The sequence below is a fragment of the Hippichthys cyanospilos genome, chromosome 2 (genome assembly GCF_059441005.1).
Source record: "Hippichthys cyanospilos isolate Australia breed blue-spotted pipefish chromosome 2, RoL_Hcya_1.0, whole genome shotgun sequence".
NCBI classification, from domain to species: Eukaryota; Metazoa; Chordata; class Actinopteri; order Syngnathiformes; family Syngnathidae; genus Hippichthys; species Hippichthys cyanospilos.
Window position 1 is genome coordinate 5,024,957 of NC_142370.1, and position 19,855 is coordinate 5,044,811.

General features: G+C 41.8%; 2 protein-coding genes across 3 annotated transcripts; both read left to right on the forward strand.

Moving 5' to 3' along the window:
- Nucleotides 1–2,920: 2,920 nt before the first annotated feature.
- Nucleotides 2,921–10,475, forward strand: LOC148426960 (coagulation factor VII-like). Its single transcript, XM_088408527.1, has 8 exons — nucleotides 2,921–3,080; nucleotides 3,259–3,422; nucleotides 5,611–5,635; nucleotides 5,723–5,836; nucleotides 5,920–6,057; nucleotides 6,210–6,313; nucleotides 7,317–7,437; nucleotides 9,784–10,475. The coding sequence occupies exons 1-8, from the start codon at nucleotides 3,023–3,025 to the stop codon at nucleotides 10,386–10,388; spliced, it is 1,329 nt and encodes a 442-aa protein (XP_088264653.1). The 5' UTR covers nucleotides 2,921–3,022; the 3' UTR covers nucleotides 10,389–10,475.
- A 3,025-nt stretch (nucleotides 10,476–13,500) lies between these two features.
- On the forward strand, nucleotides 13,501–18,899 carry LOC148426961 (coagulation factor VII-like). Of its 2 annotated transcripts, XM_088408706.1 has the most exons (8): nucleotides 13,508–13,633; nucleotides 13,730–13,893; nucleotides 14,878–14,902; nucleotides 14,981–15,094; nucleotides 15,172–15,309; nucleotides 15,531–15,628; nucleotides 17,928–18,048; nucleotides 18,298–18,899. In XM_088408706.1, exons 1-8 carry the CDS (start codon nucleotides 13,579–13,581, stop codon nucleotides 18,879–18,881), a joined length of 1,299 nt encoding a protein of 432 aa, XP_088264832.1. In that variant the 5' UTR covers nucleotides 13,508–13,578; the 3' UTR covers nucleotides 18,882–18,899. The 2 variants fall into 2 exon arrangements, with proteins under 2 accessions (XP_088264833.1, XP_088264832.1); XM_088408707.1 differs by lacking the exon at nucleotides 15,172–15,309 and having other exon boundaries at nucleotides 13,501–13,633.
- Nucleotides 18,900–19,855: the final 956 nt, after the last annotated feature.

The following is a 19,855-nucleotide window of genomic DNA, read 5'->3' on the forward strand; positions in this document are numbered from 1 at the left end:
TAACCGATATTTTTCCAAAAAGATGGTATATGAAGTTTACACATGTTTTTTAGTCATTTACCAACCCTTTACCAACCCTGCGACCGGGCCAAAATGTGTGGTTGCCACATTTTGGCAGAGAAGGAAAGTTGTGGAACAGGCATCCACGCCGAGATCTTATGCCATTACACAGATGAGTGACATATCAGGCGAAATCGCAAACATTTGAGACCATTAGCCAATACACCTGCTAATGCTGACCCGAGAATGTGTTCTGAAAAACAGACCAGCACATCTGTCACACCTAGTAAAAGTGTACAGGTCAATTCTGATGTTTCAGGCACACCTTATGTGACAGCCTCAGGTTGTGTGTCTCGCCCGCCTAAGCGTTTAGACTTATTCAATGTATTCAATGTTAGTAGAGGTTCATTATTACTGTGTTGTGGCAATGTTCTTGAAGAAAAAAAAGTATATGTCAGTCATAAAGAAATAAGACAAAAAGAGTTATGTTGGTGTTGATGCAAAAGAAACAATCTGAGTTATTGTCATGGAAATGTTGCATGTTGAATATGCATGTGTGCAGAAAAAATAAGAAGAAAATATTTTACAACAAAGCAAACAATGACGATGGGGAAGTTTGGACTTAAGAGGGGAGGCGCTAGATAAAGCAAAGCTGTATGTGTGTTACCTAATGTTCCTACATGGACATCGAAAAAGGATGGACAATTTGGACTAAAGAGAAACTTGTGGTTGTGCTCAACGCAAGGTGTCGTCACTGTTCTCCGTACAAATCAACGAGATAAACAGATAACGTAACAGCACACCACTGTATAAATGTATATACACATATACAGTATACAAATAAAGCATATGTGTGTTTGTTGGAGGGGTCTACTCGAAACAGAAGTACTTTAATAGACTTTACAGTTTTCTCCACATTTTAAAGGTCCTTACTTAATCTCCTTGTTCTAAGGAGAACCCCGCCTAGAACAAGCACAAGATCAGCAGAGAACATAACAAGCTAGTACAAGGTGAAAAGGGTAGGGCCAGGAACAGATCCCTGGATGACACCACAGGTGACAGATTGGGTGCGAGATTTAAAACCATCGGGGGACACATATTCAGAAGGGCCAGTGTTGTGTGATTTAATCCAGTTGAAAGCAGTGTTAGATTGAGAGCAATGGATTGAAGGTGGGTGAGCAGAATGTTGTGGTTGACAGTGTCAAAAGCAGTTGTGAGAACCAGGAGAAAAAGCAAGGAAGGGAAGCCGCCATCAGCAGGTCGTCAGTGACTATGACAAGAGCGGTTTCCGTGCTTCGGGCAGCGCCGAAACCTGATTCAATTTTTTCCCTTAGGTTATTGCGGTTAAGGTGATTGTGAAGCTGAATGGACACAACTTTCTCAATATTTTTGAAAGGAAGGTTTGAGATCGGCCTGGAGTTTGAGACTACTTTAGGGTCGAGGGAGGGTTTCTTGAGGAGTGGTATGAGGATGGCGGTTTTCAGGGCTGAAGGGATGCTGCCAGTCTGTAGGGAAAGATTTACGAGTTTATTGATAGGTGGCTCATTGAGAAAAAGTTGTTTTTGACAAAGGCAGTGGAGAAGGGATCCAGAGTACAGGTGGGGGTTTCACCCCACGAGCGATGTCCTCAATCCCTTGCTCTTTCTTTCAGAGCCAGATAGCATGGGCGTATTCAAACTAAATGCCAGATTAACTTTTGTCCCCGCCAGACACTTGTTTAGGTCTACCGATATTACTTTTGGCAAACAAAACTGCGGCACGGAGTAGTGTAGTGGATGACGCAGCTGCAAGTGCTTCATTTAGTTGTTCCTCCACGTGGGTTCATGTCCCGCTCATTTTCACTATTTTTATATTTTCTTGCAGACAATCAGGAGTTGAAAAGGAGTGGCTTTGTTCCGCACGTTTATTGATGTACAGGACAGTTAGTCAGCGAGACCATTTCCACGTTGCTTGTGATGAATTTGCAGTCAGAAAACAGAACACGTGTCAACAATCGACCCACATCTGGAATCGTGAGCCAGTTGAACTGTCACAACGATAATTATCGTAAGATATAAAAATTGTATGATATAAAAGTACACATCGAAGCGTCAACACTCAGCTTGTGTGGCTGACGTATCAATCTTCCTGGAATGGTGTCGAATCTATATACAAATCGAATCTAATAAAAATCTAACTTTTAAGTTACCGTTTATAGGACGCACCCACACTTAGGCCTTCACTATTGGGAAAAAAGTCCGTCGTGTATTTGGGGAATTACGGTACTAGCTGTGCGAACATGCGCTATTTGGTCATGCACAGCACAACGTTGGCGTGTGCTTGCCATGCCCTGATTACTGATGCAAATCAGGGATAACACCACGATTGGCCGACATGTCGTACAGTAGTGGAAATGCCCCTTGGTCCCCGATTCTCCCCATGCTCAACGTCTGGCAAGTTACTAAAAGAGAGAAAATGCCACCCAAGCACACATTTTGACCGCACACTGTGCCAGACTAGTGCCTGAGCAACAAAACCGAGCCTTTAATGTTGCACGGGAGCAACCTCAAGCCTGCATTGTAAGAGGAAGTTATGGAGCCGCATTACTGCATGTGCAAGTAGCACACACACCTCTGGTGCATTTTTTTTCAATCTCAAATAAGAAAATAGAAGAATGTCTTTCTTGTCATTTTACAGTGGATACAACAAAATAATATGTAAACTATTTATTTGGAATGATAATTGAATCCTTCTGTGTTATGATAAAATAACACACGAGACCATGGTATGATGGGAGCATGTATTACGTTTTTATGAAATTTTTAAATCATGAAGTGATACCTTTAACTCCTAGGTTCAAACGAGCAAAAGTTCAAAGCCAGTTGCCCTCTGGTTTGTTTACAGACCTGATGGCAAAAAATGGGTCGTGTTTGTTTTGCAGAGTCCGAGGGTCGCGAGGGTCTTTGGAGGTCTATTTTAAAGGCTCTGCCTCTCCAATGAGCAGACCTGGAACTTGATTTTTGGGAGATAAATACTGAACATCATGTTGGAGAGAACCTGCATTGTGTTGATTCTGTTGTTTGACTTTGTTGCGGCTGCAGGTTTGTTTCTTGAAAGCAAAAAGGTTATCTTCATAACCCGTCATTTCCTACTTGTTCTTGTCCATCTAACATACTTAGAATGCTAGACGCTGAGATTTTTCAGGATTTAGCACAAGCCCAAACATGATTTCACCAAGTTTATAATGCATCGTTTCATCGTTTCGCTGCTTGGTATCAGTGTTTGTGGAAAAGCAGGAGGCGGATGCAGTGCTGAGCCGATGGCGACGAGCAAACTCCGGATTCTTGGAGGAACTCAAGCAGGGCAACCTGGAAAGGGAATGCCGCGAGGAGATCTGTGACTATGAGGAGGCCAGAGAAGTGTTTGAGGACGACACGCTGACGGTCAGCAGCTTGACTTTCAACTTGTTTACACCAGTGTTTCTATCTTTATTGAGACAAGGCTCAAACAGTGGTAACATTTTTTTCCAACGTGGTTTTTCAAGACACAGACCATGGCTTTGAGTTGCGATAACGAGATTTGTTTACGAGTGGGCATCACATTCATGGCTGCTTGAGTGAAATGGAAAAAAACAGAGCGACAAACGCACAAGTACTTTCTACCATTTACTGAACAAGACAGACCTTCAAACATGTTAATACTAAATACAAATACCGAAATTCCCCAAATGTAAGACGCGCTCGTGTATAAGACGGGGGGTATTTTTGATGTTACCATGCATAAGATGCACCAATACGTTTGAAACACTGTAAAAACAAAGCAAAACAGCAATAAAGAATAAATAACGCAATAAAGCAAAACAGAATAAATCTCATCTTTTGTAAACTTCATATTTTCTGGTGTTCATATCCCTAAATTATATTTTGTATTTGTTGCGCATTAGGATTAGCTTTTTTCAGATTTCCCACATTGTGAGTGAGCAGTGAACACCACGCCAGTGTTGAATGCGCTCAAGTAGTTGTTTTTTCATTTTCCTCGCGACGCGGTTCCAGTTCATTTGACCATAAATAACCCGAAGTTGACCAGCATCCGTGTTTTTGCCGTGTTTATGATAGCGTGTGTATGCCAAAAGACTGCAGTTAATAAACAAGTCAAATGGAATACCTTTCCGTGTTCTCTAACCAGTGGACTAATTGAATCAGCTGGAAACCTCAGAATTTTTACAGGATGCTCTCCGTTTTAGTAAAATTCCTGTGTGTGAACAAGAATGACCTCAGGCATTGGTTCAGTCCACTCATATCCTTTATTGAAAATAATGTTCTAACAACCTCAGCTAACACGAGCTGCTGTTAGCTGCACTTGCTGCTAACCGCCAACTGACGTCCGCCCTCTCGCTTGTACAGTTGCACTAATTATTGTAAGTAAGGCTTTGGCCAATTTATAAATAAACAATAGGAGGCTAAAATATTGCATAGAATGTCAAAACACGACAACTTTAAATATGCCACGCTGCCATGCAAACAGGAGGTCGAGAGATACATCCCATAGGTGTCAGATTAAGCCCGTGTCAGGCTCATTTACTGCCATCCAAAATTGGAAAATATTGTCAATTTTGGACATTTTGAAAACCCAATGTTTAATATGCATTTCCCCAGATTTTTGCATGAATCCTTAATCAACGGCAACTTGTGCACGGGGCGCGTTAGAAAATTTTGTGTTGACACCCCAAAACCACCGGCTGGCACTAGCGGCCAACTTATGACATTTTTCCAAGCCTTTCAATGACTTCCATAATTGGCTAAGCCTGGACCACTATGATGCAAACATCTTCAAAAGTCATAATCCTCTAATAAATTGATCATGTCATCATAATCAATAATCCTATTTCAATTTCATAAATATACAACAAGGTTACTTTTGCGATTATCAGATTTTTACCATTTTTGTACATAAAGAAAAAAAATCCATGCATGGATAGGGCTGATGCCACTGAAAATAAATATCTATTTATATATTACGATGTTATGACCCTTTCAAAGTCAGCCCAAGTTGGGTGATGATAACTACGGGTTAGTGTTCCATCGTTCTGTCTGCAGTTTTCAAAAAGTTATCTTAACACTTTCCAGATGTCAATAAAAACAGAGAGATTGAGAACAAAATATTGTTTTTTTTTCCTCCCACATTTTTAAGTTTGGAAGGAAGGGAAGGGAAGGAAGGAATGAAGGAAGAAAGTGAGGGAGCGAGGGAGGGAAAAGGAGACAACTTGCTTGTATGGTATTTAAGCCAGAAACTTGTAAGTCAAATGAGTATTTCGTATGCCACATAAAATGATGTTGCAGGCCTGATTTCGCACCCGGGCCTTGCGTTTGACACTTGTGGCTTAGTAGTTTTGAAGTCAGAAGTAAAGCATCAACAGTCTGTTGATTCATTGTTGAGGTTACCGTAACATAACGAATCAAAACAGATTGCAAAATCTCAACTTTATTATACATGACAAGTTAAAAGTTTGGAACTCAGTTTAGCGTGGTTCTTGGGAATTTACGTGATATACCATAAAATGACCTGGCCCCCGGGCCTTGAGTATGGCACCTGTGCACAAAGCTGTAATTTTTTTTGCTCTTGCTTCCACAGAGACAATTCTGGGATACGTATGAACGTAAGTCCCATTTCGAGCTAATGACCACTTTCGGTTGTTGTTCTTTTGTCTAACTTTTGCTGTTGTTCTGGATGGTCGCGGCGCCAGGTCGGGACCCGTGCCGAATCAACCCGTGTCTTAACAATGGTGTGTGTGTCACCATTGGGAGCGGCTTTCAGTGTCAATGTGCCGAAGGCTTTGAAGGACGCTTTTGTCAAATGGGTACTGCAGGAAATAATAAGCAGATGTACTGTAAGTGTGGTGATGCCAATTGTTCATTGTGCTACCCCTTTGCCGTTTTTCAGTGTTTGAAGACTCGCTCAAGTGTATTTACCACAATGGGCAGTGTCAGCACTTTTGCGACGGCTCGGGGAAACGCCGCAAATGTTCCTGCGCTGATGGCTACATGCTGGGTGAAGATGGACGACAGTGCATCGCTCAGGGTGGGCGTTTTTTGCAATAAGCTCATCGTAACTTACCTGGCGCCTCCAAATGTATCTGATGATTGTGGGCAAGCGACAAATGCTTCTCAAATGGCACTTACCGTATACCACCCGCCCCCCTTTTTCCCCCGAATGCCCGTTCTGTTTTTCAGTGGAGTTTCCGTGCGGTCAACTGGCTCCAACCAATCAGAGCGTGATGGGTCAGACCAGGCTTGTTGGAGCCAACCATTGTTCCAAAGGAGAGTGTCCCTGGCAGGTAGTTACTCTCATCATGAAGCATGATTGTCAGACCTTTAACACTGTGTCATCATAAACTGCTTAAAAATGGTCATTTGTCAGTCGCATTCACAGTCCCATTCATACTTGCGGACATTTATAACCTCTGGGGGAAATTTTAAAGCAAAGCTGGCTTTTAGATGTTTTTGATGTGTGATATTAAAGGAAAAGCATACAAAAAAACCCCACTAGGAGGCTAAAATATTACATTGTCAAAACATGTCGACTTTAGATATGCCGGCCTGCCATCGCTTCTAAATGCTTGCAAACGGGAGGTCAAGAGGTAAACCCTGCAGAAGTAAGATTTTGCCATGTCGGGCTCATATATATGAATTATGTGCTTGTATATATATGTGCAATGTCTTTTTATGTTCACTAAAATAATCTATCAAACAGAAGGAAATGAAAAAAAATGCTATGGAAGTATTGATTTCCATTTTGAACTGCTATTTAACTAACAGTATTCTGTTAGTGTTGAAAATATCCATCCCTTTTCTATAAATATGTTGGGACTAAATATGAGAGGATGTTGGTGTTGGCAGACAATTACCCAAAAATGTAATAACAAATATATATATATATATATATATATATATATATATATATATATATATATATATATATATATATATATATATATATATATATATATATATATATGTATGTATGTATGTATGATGCCACTGAACATTTTGAGGGGTTGAAAGTACGTATATATTTGTATTTGACGATGCTATGACCCTTTGAAATTTAGCTCAAGTTGGGTGACAATAAGGACAGGTAAGTGAAAAATCCCCTGACACGCAGGGGTTAAAGTTGAAACTATAACATGCGTGTTTTTAAAAGAAGCCGTGAGGAAATAACACACAACAACAACACAGGGAGGTCGCACAAAATCCAATCAGGAAGAGCAGAACCGAACACTGAATCCAAAATTTTGGAATAGCTTTACGTTATATCTCAACAGTGACTTTTTTCATTAGGTTCTGATTGAATTGAATGGAGCCAGTCACTGTGGAGGTGCCTTGATCCGTCCTGACCGGGTGCTCACCGCAGCTCACTGTGTCCACAGAATCAGACCCGACAAACTTATTGTGGTGGCAGGTAGGCAAATAAATGATTCATCCTAATCTGCTTGCTGCAAATAATTGATTTTATTTAATTAAGTATATGTTCCTATTGCCTTCCATCTTTGTACATTGCATGTATGCATCTCAACTTGATTTTAATCGGATCATGTCTCTGGCTGCCAGTCACGTTTGTCTGTCCGTCTGTCCATCCGTCCATCCGTCCATCCATCCATCCATCCATCCATCCATCCATCCATCCATCCATCCATCCATCCATTTTCTATAGTCGCTTATCCCCACTAGGGCTTGCTGGTGCCTATTCTAGCGGTCTTTGGGTCATAGGGGGCGACCAACCATTCAAACACCCAGTCACACCTAAGGACAATTTACAGTGTCCAATACACCTGCCATGCATGTTTTCGGAGTGTTGGAGGAAGCCGGAGTCCCCTGAGAACCCATGTGGGCTCAGGAAGAACATGCAAACTTCACACAGAAAAGCCAGAGCGAGCTGGAATTGAACTTGGGACTCTAAACTGTGATGCGGACGCGACAACCACTCTTCCACCGGGCCGTCCCTCATCACTATCCATGTTATAAATGACTAACCTGCTTCTCTTTGCTTTTCTTTAACTGCGTCAGCACCATTGCACCTTCACATTTACCTTCCACTAATTGTGGATATTGAGGCCATGGATGCTGGTGCTAGGAGCAGACCAGTATGTGACATCACGGCCTTATTACTGTTGATGATGAAGTCTCTTTTTTTGCCCATCGATCCAACTCCCTCTGCTCACTTTCATTTTCAATGTTTGTTTATCTCAAACCAACTAGATGCATCCTCATGTGCTTCAGGTGATTTTTTTAATGTATGAAAAGGGTTGTTGTGGCACGAGTATATTTTGAGTTAGTTTGTGTTTTTATTTGGCGCTATACAGCGGTACCTCAATTTGTTAATTTGTGCATAACGTGAATTTTTCTTAAGTAGAGGCACTTTTTACATCTGTTCCAAGCACCTAAAAAAGCTCCTAAGCCCTTCAAATTAATAATATAAAAAATATAAAAATGCAAAAATAAATGGAACAAACACATATTAGAATCACATTAGTACATAATCATCATCAAATTTGAAAAACATCACGTAAAGAATAATAATAATTAAAAAAAAAAACTTTAAATGAATCACGTTAATTTTAGCAATTGACAAAATAAATGCAGTTCCTGCAGGTCATGAGTGTAGAGCGCGACCTTTGTAGGTCGTTATTTTTTATTTCCAGTGATCCAGGCATCCTTTACAAATCCACGGGAGCGATAATATTTATTATTGGATTATTTTGAGCATGGAAGTTTACTGATGTTTAGTTTAAGATCATGTGAAGTGCTTCTTGTTTGACGTCATTCAGCAACTGCTAAAGTACTAACGACATGCTAACAACGCTAACATCACATGCTGTCGTCCGCAGTGGTATGTTGCGTATGTGTTTTTGTGTGAATATGTACGTTAGCCATACCTAATAGCAATTTTATATTTGTTGGTTTAACGGTGTGAACTGGTGGTGGAAAAGTGTGGATTAAAGGAGTAAAGTTGAAAAGTGAAAGAACACAGTAAACATCCGTGCCAAGAACTCGTGTCTCTCATTCCAAAGCTTTGGGCTTGACATCATAAGGTGAATAGCATTGGCAAGTAGTTTCATCGTGCTACTGCTTAACGCAGGTACAATCCTTCTATTGCCCTGAAGAGATTGACAAGGGTGAGGGTCGCCATCTGGGCCATTACCAGACATTTTGACTTTGGGCCCTGTTGTATTATAAACAATCCGTCTTGTATTTCTTTTTCAATTTAAAGCTAAACTGTTAACTCACTGCGCCAATGTAGTTGACATGATAACCTGACTTCTTCCTGAGCTTTTAGACATATTCCGTCAAGTATATCATTATGTGGGTGCCACCCTGTGTCCAAAACGAGACAGTACAGCACCATGTTATTCTGTTCAGTTCTTTGCGCTTCACTGCACTCCTTGCAAAGAAGTTGCACAACAACAGATTTTAATTGCGACATCTTCCTTCCTATGGATATTAGTGTTTCGTTGTACAGTATTTATTATTTATGTTTAGCTAAGTATAAGCCGGCATATTAATAAATGATAAAAATGCATCAAAAACTCGAGTAGACATTGCGGGTTGTGATGCCATATTACATTACAGTATTGTTCGAGCATGCTGGTGTCTCAATTATTCGCCAACAACGTCGCCTTACGTATCCTGAATTTTCTTTCCTAACTGGACAAAATATTTTTCCGCAGAGAAAAATTTTTCGTAACAAAGGGCAATTGTCAGTAGACCAGTATACCAGTGTATAAAAAAACTTTTATTGTTTTTCCAGGGGAACATAACTTGGACGCTGACGATGGCACGGAGCAAAAAATCTCTGTGTCGGTGGTGATTGTTCATGAGGATTACGAGCCAGCGACGGGCGACAACGACATTGCTCTTCTGCATCTGAGTGGAGGTGTTTCTTTGAGTAGCCACGCAATACCCATCTGCCTACCCACCAAAGACTTGGCAGAGCGTGAACTGCTGCTGCTCCGCTACCACACCGTGTCGGGCTGGAGCAAGAGGACCAGTGGTGGGAATGATGTGTCAGGGGGCATCCCCGCTTCCCCCATCCTCCGCAAGCTGTCTGTGCCCATCATCCAGAATTCCCTATGCTCTGAAAGAGCTTCGTTCAACTTCACCGACAACATGCTATGTGCCGGCTTTCTGGAGGGTCAACAGGAGAGTTGCCGCGGAGATGACGGGAGCCCGTTGAGCACACTATACGGTTCCACCCACTTCCTTTCAGGCGTGGTGGGTTGGGGGCGCGGCTGCTCAGTCCAAGGGTACTTTGGCGTTTACACCAATGTGGCCAAATTTCTTGATTGGGTCCATTCCAGGAGCATGCTCACAACCACTAAGTCACCTGACTTGCTTCAACAAAAAGTAGTTTAACACTAATAAACGTGAATTGTGATTGTAAGTTGCCAAAAAGAAAAATTCAGGTCTCAAATAAAGGAAAAGAACCATTTATTTTCAAAAGTCTTTGTTCTTATTGTTTATTGGATGTCCTGAGTTCATAGGCATGTATTATTCAAAGCATCTGTGAGTGTCTATGAGGCAGTGAACCGACCCGGATGCACACTCTTCATGATAATTGGATCATCTGTCTGAGGTGGGTGGAGGCCCTCTTTGATTGACAGCGAAACAAGCAAATCAGTGATCTTCACGTAACCATCCTCTGGAGCAGTGGTTCTCAAAGTCACATTTTCCACATTATAAGGCGCACCCTCAATTGATGACATTTTAAAACGTTTCCCATATCTAAGGTGCACCGGATTATAAGGCGCACCCTCAATTAATGACATGATTGAAACTTTTTCAATCACAATATAGTGATACTCAAAGTAATAACAATAACTCAAATAATAACTCAATGTCAATATGGCCAAACTTGTTCAACTGTAAACACACAAAAGAAACAGGTAAAGCTTACCTCATTCCCCATCTACGGATCCCAATCTCAATATTGATCCATACATAGGGCACACCTGATATATATATATACAGTCAGCCCCCTGCTTACGAGCATCCTGATTTGCGAACATTCCGCCATACGAGCGTGGATCAGGGAGAATTTTGTCCTCCGCTTACGAGCAAACCTCTCGTCTTGCGAGTATTCCGTCAAACCAGCCATTGAGTATGTGGAAATGTTCTCGCCTAACTGGGTCAATATATTCAGCAGTTGCGTCATCTACAATCATTAATAGATACTTACGGCGGTAACGTGAACGCTATTGGTCTTACAATCTCACACTGACTGTCTCACTCACGGTGTCTAAATATATTACCATTTAAGTGTAGTGTTTGTACAGCTAAAGGGAAAAACAGCTGACATGAAATTAAATGTGCCGATTGCAGGACAAAGAATTGTCATTGGTTTAAATGTGTGTTTTTTTTTTTAATTAATTGTCAATACATTCCAACCGTTTAAAAAAAAGTGCGAATAATTATCAGTCAGTCAAGGAGACGCCAATATGCTATTGGTCGATTAAGGTCACCTGGTCTCATTCACGGAGATGCTATTGGCCGGCGTCACACGTCAATCACAGAAATGCCGATATGCTATTGGCCGAACGCCTTTATCTAGCTTGATGGGACAGGATGGAAGGAAGTAGACAAAATGAGTGAAAAACGGAATGTTTTGAAGACTTTGCAAACTTTATCTGTTAGACATAGCTTCTAAAATTACTAGCAGCGGTAAAGGAAGAAATAAGAGGATGATGTTTCAGTATCTCCGTGATTTGCACCATGACTGAAAGAGTTACTGTAACACTGTAAGACCAATAGCCTATATGCGTTGCCATATTAATTCTAGAGGTCAATCTTTGCACCTTATTACGGGTGATGATACAGCGCCATATAATGGTTGCTAGACAAGATTGCATGTCAGGTTAGTCGGCAATCTCCCGATATGCATTGGGACAGCGTCATTGTTGCAATTTTGTGAGTTGTTACCAAAGGTGAACTGACGCTCGAACAAGCCATAAGTGTGCTGCCTAGTAAATGCAACACACACAACCACCTCTCCGCTTCCACCGTGCTCAATTCACGTCGGGAAAAACAGCTGGCATGAAATTAAGTGTGCCGATTGCAGGACAAAAAATCGTCACAGATTTAAATGTGTTTTAATCAATAAGATGTCAATACATTCCAACCGTTTAAAAAAAAAGTGCAAATAATTATCAGTCAGTCAAGGAGACGCCAATATGCTATTGGTCGATTAAGGTCACCCGGTCTCACTCACGGAGATGCTATTGGCCGGCGTCACACGTCAATCACAGAAGTGCCGATATGCTATTGGCCGAACGCCTTTATCTAGCTTGATGGCACAGCTGGTTGGGATGGAAGGAAGTAGAGAAAACCCTGACTGAAAAAGTTACTTTGACACTGTAAGACCAATAGCATATCTGATTTACCGTATTGACTTAGAGCATTCATCTCTGCTCATCTCTGCTTATCTCAGCACAAGTCACGTCTTTCCAAAGGTAAAAGTCATTTATCCTTTGTATTTGTTATTTAATGCAGCTGTACAGTAGATTATGTCACTTAATATTAATTTTTGTATACAGCGTGATGATTTTACCTAAGGCTTCTGCGCGCGTTGCACGCACTCACGAATTAACATGGGTTTGGATTGCCCGCTATACGAGCGTAGCCGCTGAACGGATTAAGTTCGTAATTCGGCGTGATAACTCAACACTCTCTTTTCGGACACATATTATTAACATGACAGGAACAGCATTTTTTCACCTTCGCAATATAGCTAAAATTCGCCCTATTCTTTCTCCTAGCGATGCTGAAACATTAATTCATGCATTTGTTACGTTGCGCCAAGACTATTGTAACGTTTAGTTTTCTGGACTTCTCATGTCCTGCATCAAAAGCCTGCAGTCTGTACAGAATGCAGCAGCGAGACTATTGACAAGGACAAGAAAGTTCGATCGTATTACTCCGATTCTAGCTGACCTGCGTTGGCTTCCAATACACGAGATGTGATTTTAAGGTGTGGTTAATTACTTATAAAATTTTACACAGTTTAGCTCCTTCCTATCTCGTCCACTTAGCATCATCATATGTTCCGTCCCGACAACTTTGATCACAAAATGCCGGTTTGCTTTGTGTGCTCTGTGATTGGCTGGCAATCAGCTCAGGCTGTACCCCGCCTACTTTCCCAAGACAGGTTCCAGTGCACCCGTGACCATTGTGAGGACAAGCAGGTATGATATTGGATGGATGGATATATAATACACGTACACATTTATGATGTAGCTTGAAAAAAAAAATAAAAAAAAAAAGCTTTCCCGCCTTGAAGGACAAGCACTGTTTTCCGGTATGGCAAAGCGCAACGGCTGAAAGTCAATACGACCCATTTTATCATTGATATTTCTGAGTTCCAGGATTTAGAAGAACAAACATCCGGTTGACTTCTGGTAAAACGTGGTGTAAAAAAAGAAAACATATTTGTTTTGCTGAGTCTGAGGGTCACAAAAGTCATCTGGAATGTAGTTTAAAAGCTCTGTCTCTCGCAGAGGTCTACAAGCAGATCCGAAACTTGATTTTGGGAGGTTGAGCACCGGACATCATGATGTTAAGAAGCTGCATTTTATCGATTCTGATTAGCATGACTGCAGCTGTTGGTACAGCATTCTTTTTTGTACTCGGCGCTAGCTGTAACACGCTTAACTAAGTTGGGGATATACAATTTGACTATACATGTATGTGTTTGGTATCAGTGTTTGTGGAGAAGCAGGAGGCTGATATGGTGTTGAGCCGAATGCGGAGAGCAAACTCTGGATTCTTTGAAGAACTTATGCAGGGCAACCTGGAGAGGGAATGCCGTGAGGAGATCTGCAACTATGAGGAGGCCAGAGAAGTGTTTGAGGACGACACCTTGACGGTCAGTCGGTGGCCTTTTGACCTGATTTACATATGATGGGGGGGTTTACATTAGGATTTCCGGTCCTTAATTGAGAAAAGGCACATACCGTGGAGACTTCTATGCCCCCAGTGGTGTTTATTGTTTTTTTTCCTTTTGGCAACATTAAAGTATAGTGACGGGCCCCATAAATTGAATGGGGCAAACTGTCAAACACATGAATACAAAATTAACATCCTCTGAAGAAGCCATAGTAAGGCAAAATCTCAAATATGTGCCTGTATTTACTGGTATTTGCCTAGCTTGCCATCGCGTCTTTTTTCAAAGATATATTTTTCTAGTGAAAAGGTTCTTATTAGAGGTTCTTACACCTGTGTATTAGACGCACTCTTAATTTGGGGGTCAAATTCTGGTATTTTCCATGTTATCGTGTATAAGACGCACCAACAATGTAAAAACTATAGCAAAACAGAATAAATTCAGATTTCTCACGTTGTGAGCAGTCAGTGAACGCCTCACTACTTTAACCATGAACGCGCTAGAGGATGTTTTTGCTTTTCCTCGTGATATGGTTCAAGTTCATTTTTATCATAACTATAACATGATCCTCTCGGTTTTAGTAATATTCCTGTGTGTGAATAAGGATGGACTTGGACGATGTTTCAGTCTGCTCACTTCTTTTATTGAAAATAATGCCGTACCAACCTCAGCAAACACAAGCTGGAGTTAGCTGTAACAGGCACTTGATGCCAACAGCCAACTGACACCCCCCCACGGCCAATATAAAAACGCACATCTAAGTGTCAACACTCAGTCTATGTGGCTGACATATCAACCTTCCTCGAAAGGTGTTGCATAAAACAAACTAAAAATGTTTTAAGTTACCATTTGTTGGACGCACCCATATTTTGGCCTTCTTTTCTGGAAGAAAAAAGTGTGTAGATATTTGTAGATATAAAGATATAACTGTTAACAACACGTTTGTGTTGTTGTTTGATTCCACAGAGACAATTCTGGGATACGTATGAACGTGAGTCAGACTTAAATCCAGCAACTAATTCACGTTCCTGTTCATCTGCTCATCTTTTCTCAATCACTGTGGTGCCAGGACGAGACCCCTGTCGAGTCAACCCTTGTCATAATAACGGCCTGTGTGTCACCATTGCGACCGGCTTCCAGTGTCAATGTGCCGAAGGCTTTGAAGGACGCTTCTGTCAGATGGGTACTGCACAAAACACCAAGCGAATGAGCGTGTGGTGACGTCATCACCTATTGCGCGGCCCCTTTTCCATTGGCCAGTGTTGGAAGAATCACTCAAGTGTATTCACCACAACGGCCAGTGTCGACACTTTTGCGATGACTCTGGGAAACACCGCAAATGTTCCTGCGCTGATGGTTACATGCTGGGCGAAGACGGACGACAGTGCATCGCTCAGGGTGGGCGTCTTTCGACATGGACCCATTTATACCTTGAAATATCAGTGTACATGAAGGGAACTTTTCATCCGGAGTATATATTTTTACTCACAAGTCACAGATATTGAAAAGTCACACAAATGAAAAAAAAAACAATTGAGGAACACTGAACTATGAAACGATAGGCCAGTATATTTAGCATCATTCTTAAATGACAATTAAAATGCCTTTTTGTCTTTTAGTGGAATTTCCATGTGGACAACTGGCCCCTTCCAAAAAGAACATGATGGACGGGACAAGTCTTGCCAACCATCCTCCCAAAGGAGAGTCTCCCTGGCAGGTAGATGTTCTCATCAGGAAGTCAACTGACTTTGAAGCTATCCAAGTGTCTCCAATACTGCTTTTTGTTGTCATTTGGTACAAAAGAAATTGATGAGAAGCGGTGAATTTTACTGACACACTCAAGAGTGAGCTATGGTGTGCTTAAATATCATTACGCAATCATTTAAGATATAGCACATTCATTTGGGACAAATCATTCACACGGATACTCATAGTGTAAATTGAGCCAATGCTGCCTGAGGCCAGAGCCGAGATTGGCCACAACTTAACCACAAACAAAAAAAGCTATCATTTAGGTTACCTAAACACATTTTCATTACCGTATTTCACAGAGGACAAGTCGAGTTTTTTCCCCTCATTTTTAACCCTCATATTAGGGGGGTCGACTTAAAACCACATAACTCAAAACAGACCTTTTTTTTCACATGTTTGTGTTTGAATAACATGAATTTGAATATGCTTGAGTTTTTTTTTTTTTTTTTTTTTACTTTGCTCACCATTAATGACAAACTAGTGCTTAGCTTGGTTGAGTTCCAAAAATACTTTTTTTCTCAAAATGTACAATGTGGAGGCGGCTCAGTGGCGCAGTGAATAGCACATCCGCCGTGCAGTTGAAGGGACCCCAGTTCAGATCCACCTCGCTCCAGCCTTTCTGTGTGGGGTTTGCATGTTCCCCCCTAGCCTGTGTGGGTTCTCGCTGGGCATTCCGGGTTAAATGCAAATGAGTACTTTTCAATGCAAAACCTTTGCATATGCTAACATATTGCAAAGGGGAATCGCTGGCACAAACGAAAATGCTAACAAGCTAAACGTATACAAGGCAGCACTAGATAACAGATAAGAACAAGATAAGAACTGACATTTGCTAGCATGTTATCCACAGCCACAAATTGTTGGACAAACAAACTAATTTGGGGCATATTATCATGAAATCTTGTAAAGCAGGGGTGTCCAAATTCGGTCCTCAAGCACCAGTGTCCTGCATGTTTTTCAGCTTTCTTTCCCCTGACACACCCGATTCAAATGATCAGCTCATCAGCAACCTCAGCAGAAGTCTGATAACGATCACCGGCCCTTGAGGACAGGATTTAGACACCCCTGGTGTACAACATTCTTACAAAGCAAGTACCACTTACCGTCACTCGTGGGCCAGATGTCACACAGAGACAGAACAGTGTGTGCGTCACCGACAGTGACTGCTCTCGATTGAAGCCGCGCCACCCTTCCTCATTCCAAAATGTAATATCAACAGCGGCCAGAGACGGGGCCAAAACAAAGATCAAGCCAAACAAAGCACAAACTCATGTACTGTTAAAGGATAAACTAAATCAGTCCCAAAACATGAATATTTCACATGCGGCCCGGTGCTAGTTGATTCACGGACTGGTAACGGGCCGCGGACCGTTAGTTGGGGACCTCTGATTTACACATTCGTTTTAAAGTGTTTGCACAGATTGTTGAAAAATGAACTTTCGTCAAGCGTCGCCTTATTCCCTCTTTGCTGTCAACAATGAGGCTACGAGGATAATTTTTCCGGCAGACTTTGACGCATTAGGAAAAGGGAAAGACAGCTTGACTTGTTTCCTTCAGCCCTTGGATGCCGGCAAGTGGGGGAAGAAATAGCGAGGAGTAACGCTCAGTCGTCGTTTGGGTAAAGAACGTCCAAAGTAAGATGATCAACAAATAATCTCAGAAGACCTCAATTTCAAACAAATTGCGCGGGTCTGAAGATAACTACCGTGGAAGAGTAACAAGGGTAATTGCGCAAATGACGAGCAGGAAGGAGAGGACATGCACGAATGAAAGGGGAAGTGCTATTTGGTGTGTCAAATAGTGATGATAACTTTTAGGGATTTTTGACAAATGAATTTTCGGCTGTGTCAAAGAATAAAGCATTGAAACTTCAAATCATTTTATTGTTGCAACATTATCTTCAGCGTTTGCATCTACGTGCATGTGCACATCGCCTCGCACTTGTGTCGTTTCCGCCCATAACCGCAACAGTATGTGTTATTCGATATACATGACGAAATGCGTCGAAAAGTACCGTAACTTTGTCATTTCAATGACGTACACCATGTGTTATAATTGGAATGCCATGATCTATGTAACTAGTAAAGTCAGGAGTAGACTTTTACTCGCGGTTTTGCAAAATTCAAGCACTGAAGCAAAAAAAGGGGGGGGGGGGGTCGACTTATAAATAAGGTCGACTTATACTTGGACAAACACTTGCTTTCATTAGAAAAGGATTAAAAGAGTGTGAAGATTGCTTTATAAATGTTTTTTTTTTAAATTAGGTTCTGATTCAGTTGAATGGAGCCAGTCACTGTGGAGGCACTCTAATCAATCTTGACTGGGTTCTTACCGCAGCTCACTGTGTCCACGCAATCAACCCTGACAAGCTTACTGTGGTGGCAGGTTGGTAAATAATGCTAGTAGCTTAGTGTCAAACAAATTTGGTCATCCCCAGTCACTATATATGAAATGATTCTTAATGTGTGATTGAGCCTCCCTTTCTTTTGACCTTGGTAAAACTCTTCATCCTAACTTGCTCATAGCATTGCGACTATTGCAATGAATACAGTACAGCTATCGGTAAGTGTAAAAAAAGAAGCGCTTCGAGATGGTGTTTGTGGTCAATTGGCACCACATTTATTATTTTTCCAGGGGAACATAACCTGGACGCTGACGACGGCACGGAACAAAGAATCCCCGTTTCCACGGTGATTGGTCATGCGGACTATGAGTCAGCGACGGGCGACAGCGACATTGCGCTTCTGCATTTGAGCGGAAGCGTGTCGCTCAGTGGTCACGTCATTCCCATCTGTCTGCCCACCAAAGACATGGCAGAACGCGAGCTGCTGCTTCAGCCCAGTCACACTGTCTCTGGCTGGGGCAGGAGAACCAGTGGAGGAAACGAGGATATCACGACTGCATTTGGGGAGGTCTCCTCTTTCAGCATTCTTCGCAGGAAGTTTGTGCCCATCGTCCAGAACTCCCAATGCACCCAGTCATCCCGGTTTAACTTTACCGACAAAATGCTGTGTGCCGGCTACCTGGCGGGTCTACGTGATAGTTGCCGTGGAGATGACGGGAGTCCAATGACCACTCTCTATGGTTCTACCCACTTCCTGTCAGGTGTGGTGGGTTGGGGGCGAGGGTGCGCCATTCCAGGCTTCTTTGACGTCTACACCAATGTGGCCAAATTTGTTGACTGGATTCAATTTTCTGTATTAAGGCGATATGAATGAAATAGTCTGGAAAACAAATTGTCTTTTGTGTTTCTTTGTACTTGAAACTTCAAATAGACAACGGGGCAATCTGGTGGTCTGTGAGAGAGTGTGCGAAATATACTGTAATCTAAGGAAGATTCTTAAGCAGAGGAGGCACTGCAACAAGAAGGGAGGGGAAGGTAAAACAAAGATTTACTTCTATGTTAACCCCTGGGAGTCAGAGGATTTTTCACTAACCTGGTTTTATCACCCAACTTGGGCTTGAAAGGGTCACAGCAAATATAAATAGTATACAGGGTCAAATATACATAGATTTTACTTTTAAGCCCTCAAAATGTTAAGTGGCATCAGCCTGTATTGTTTTAGTTTTACAGTACAAAGAAAAAATTTGTAACCTTAACCTCAACCAACTTGTAACTTGTAACCTGGCCAACAGAAGAATCTTACCAAAACTTGTCTGTGTATGTTCTTGGCGTGTTTGAACTTGCTGCAGTAACACTGTTGAGGTGAAAGATTTGGACAGCGTGAGCAGTCAGAGCTGGTAACAGTCCGGTGAGTTCTTACTAACTGCAATCAGGGAACAGGTGTGCCCTGATTCAATTAGGTTATGGTTGCCACTTCCTCCGTGGGGTGGGGTGGGGGAGGTGGTGGTGGTGGGGGGGCACTTGCTCGAACCAGACTATAATGTAAAATGTGATGACAACCCGCGATGTCTATTTGTTACATTTTTTGGTGCATTTTTATAATCTATTTTCATCTTTACACGCCTCATCCACACTTTCCCCCCAACAGTTCACACCATAGAACTAACAAACAAACTAAAAACAACAAACATTAGTTATGGCTAACATTGTACATATTCACATAAAAACACATAAGTAACAAACCACTTCGGGCTGTCAGGTCTGACGTTAGCGTCGTCAACACTTTAGCCAATGGGCCGAATGACCTCAAACATACAAATATAACAATCTAAAAAGATCTCTCTCTGC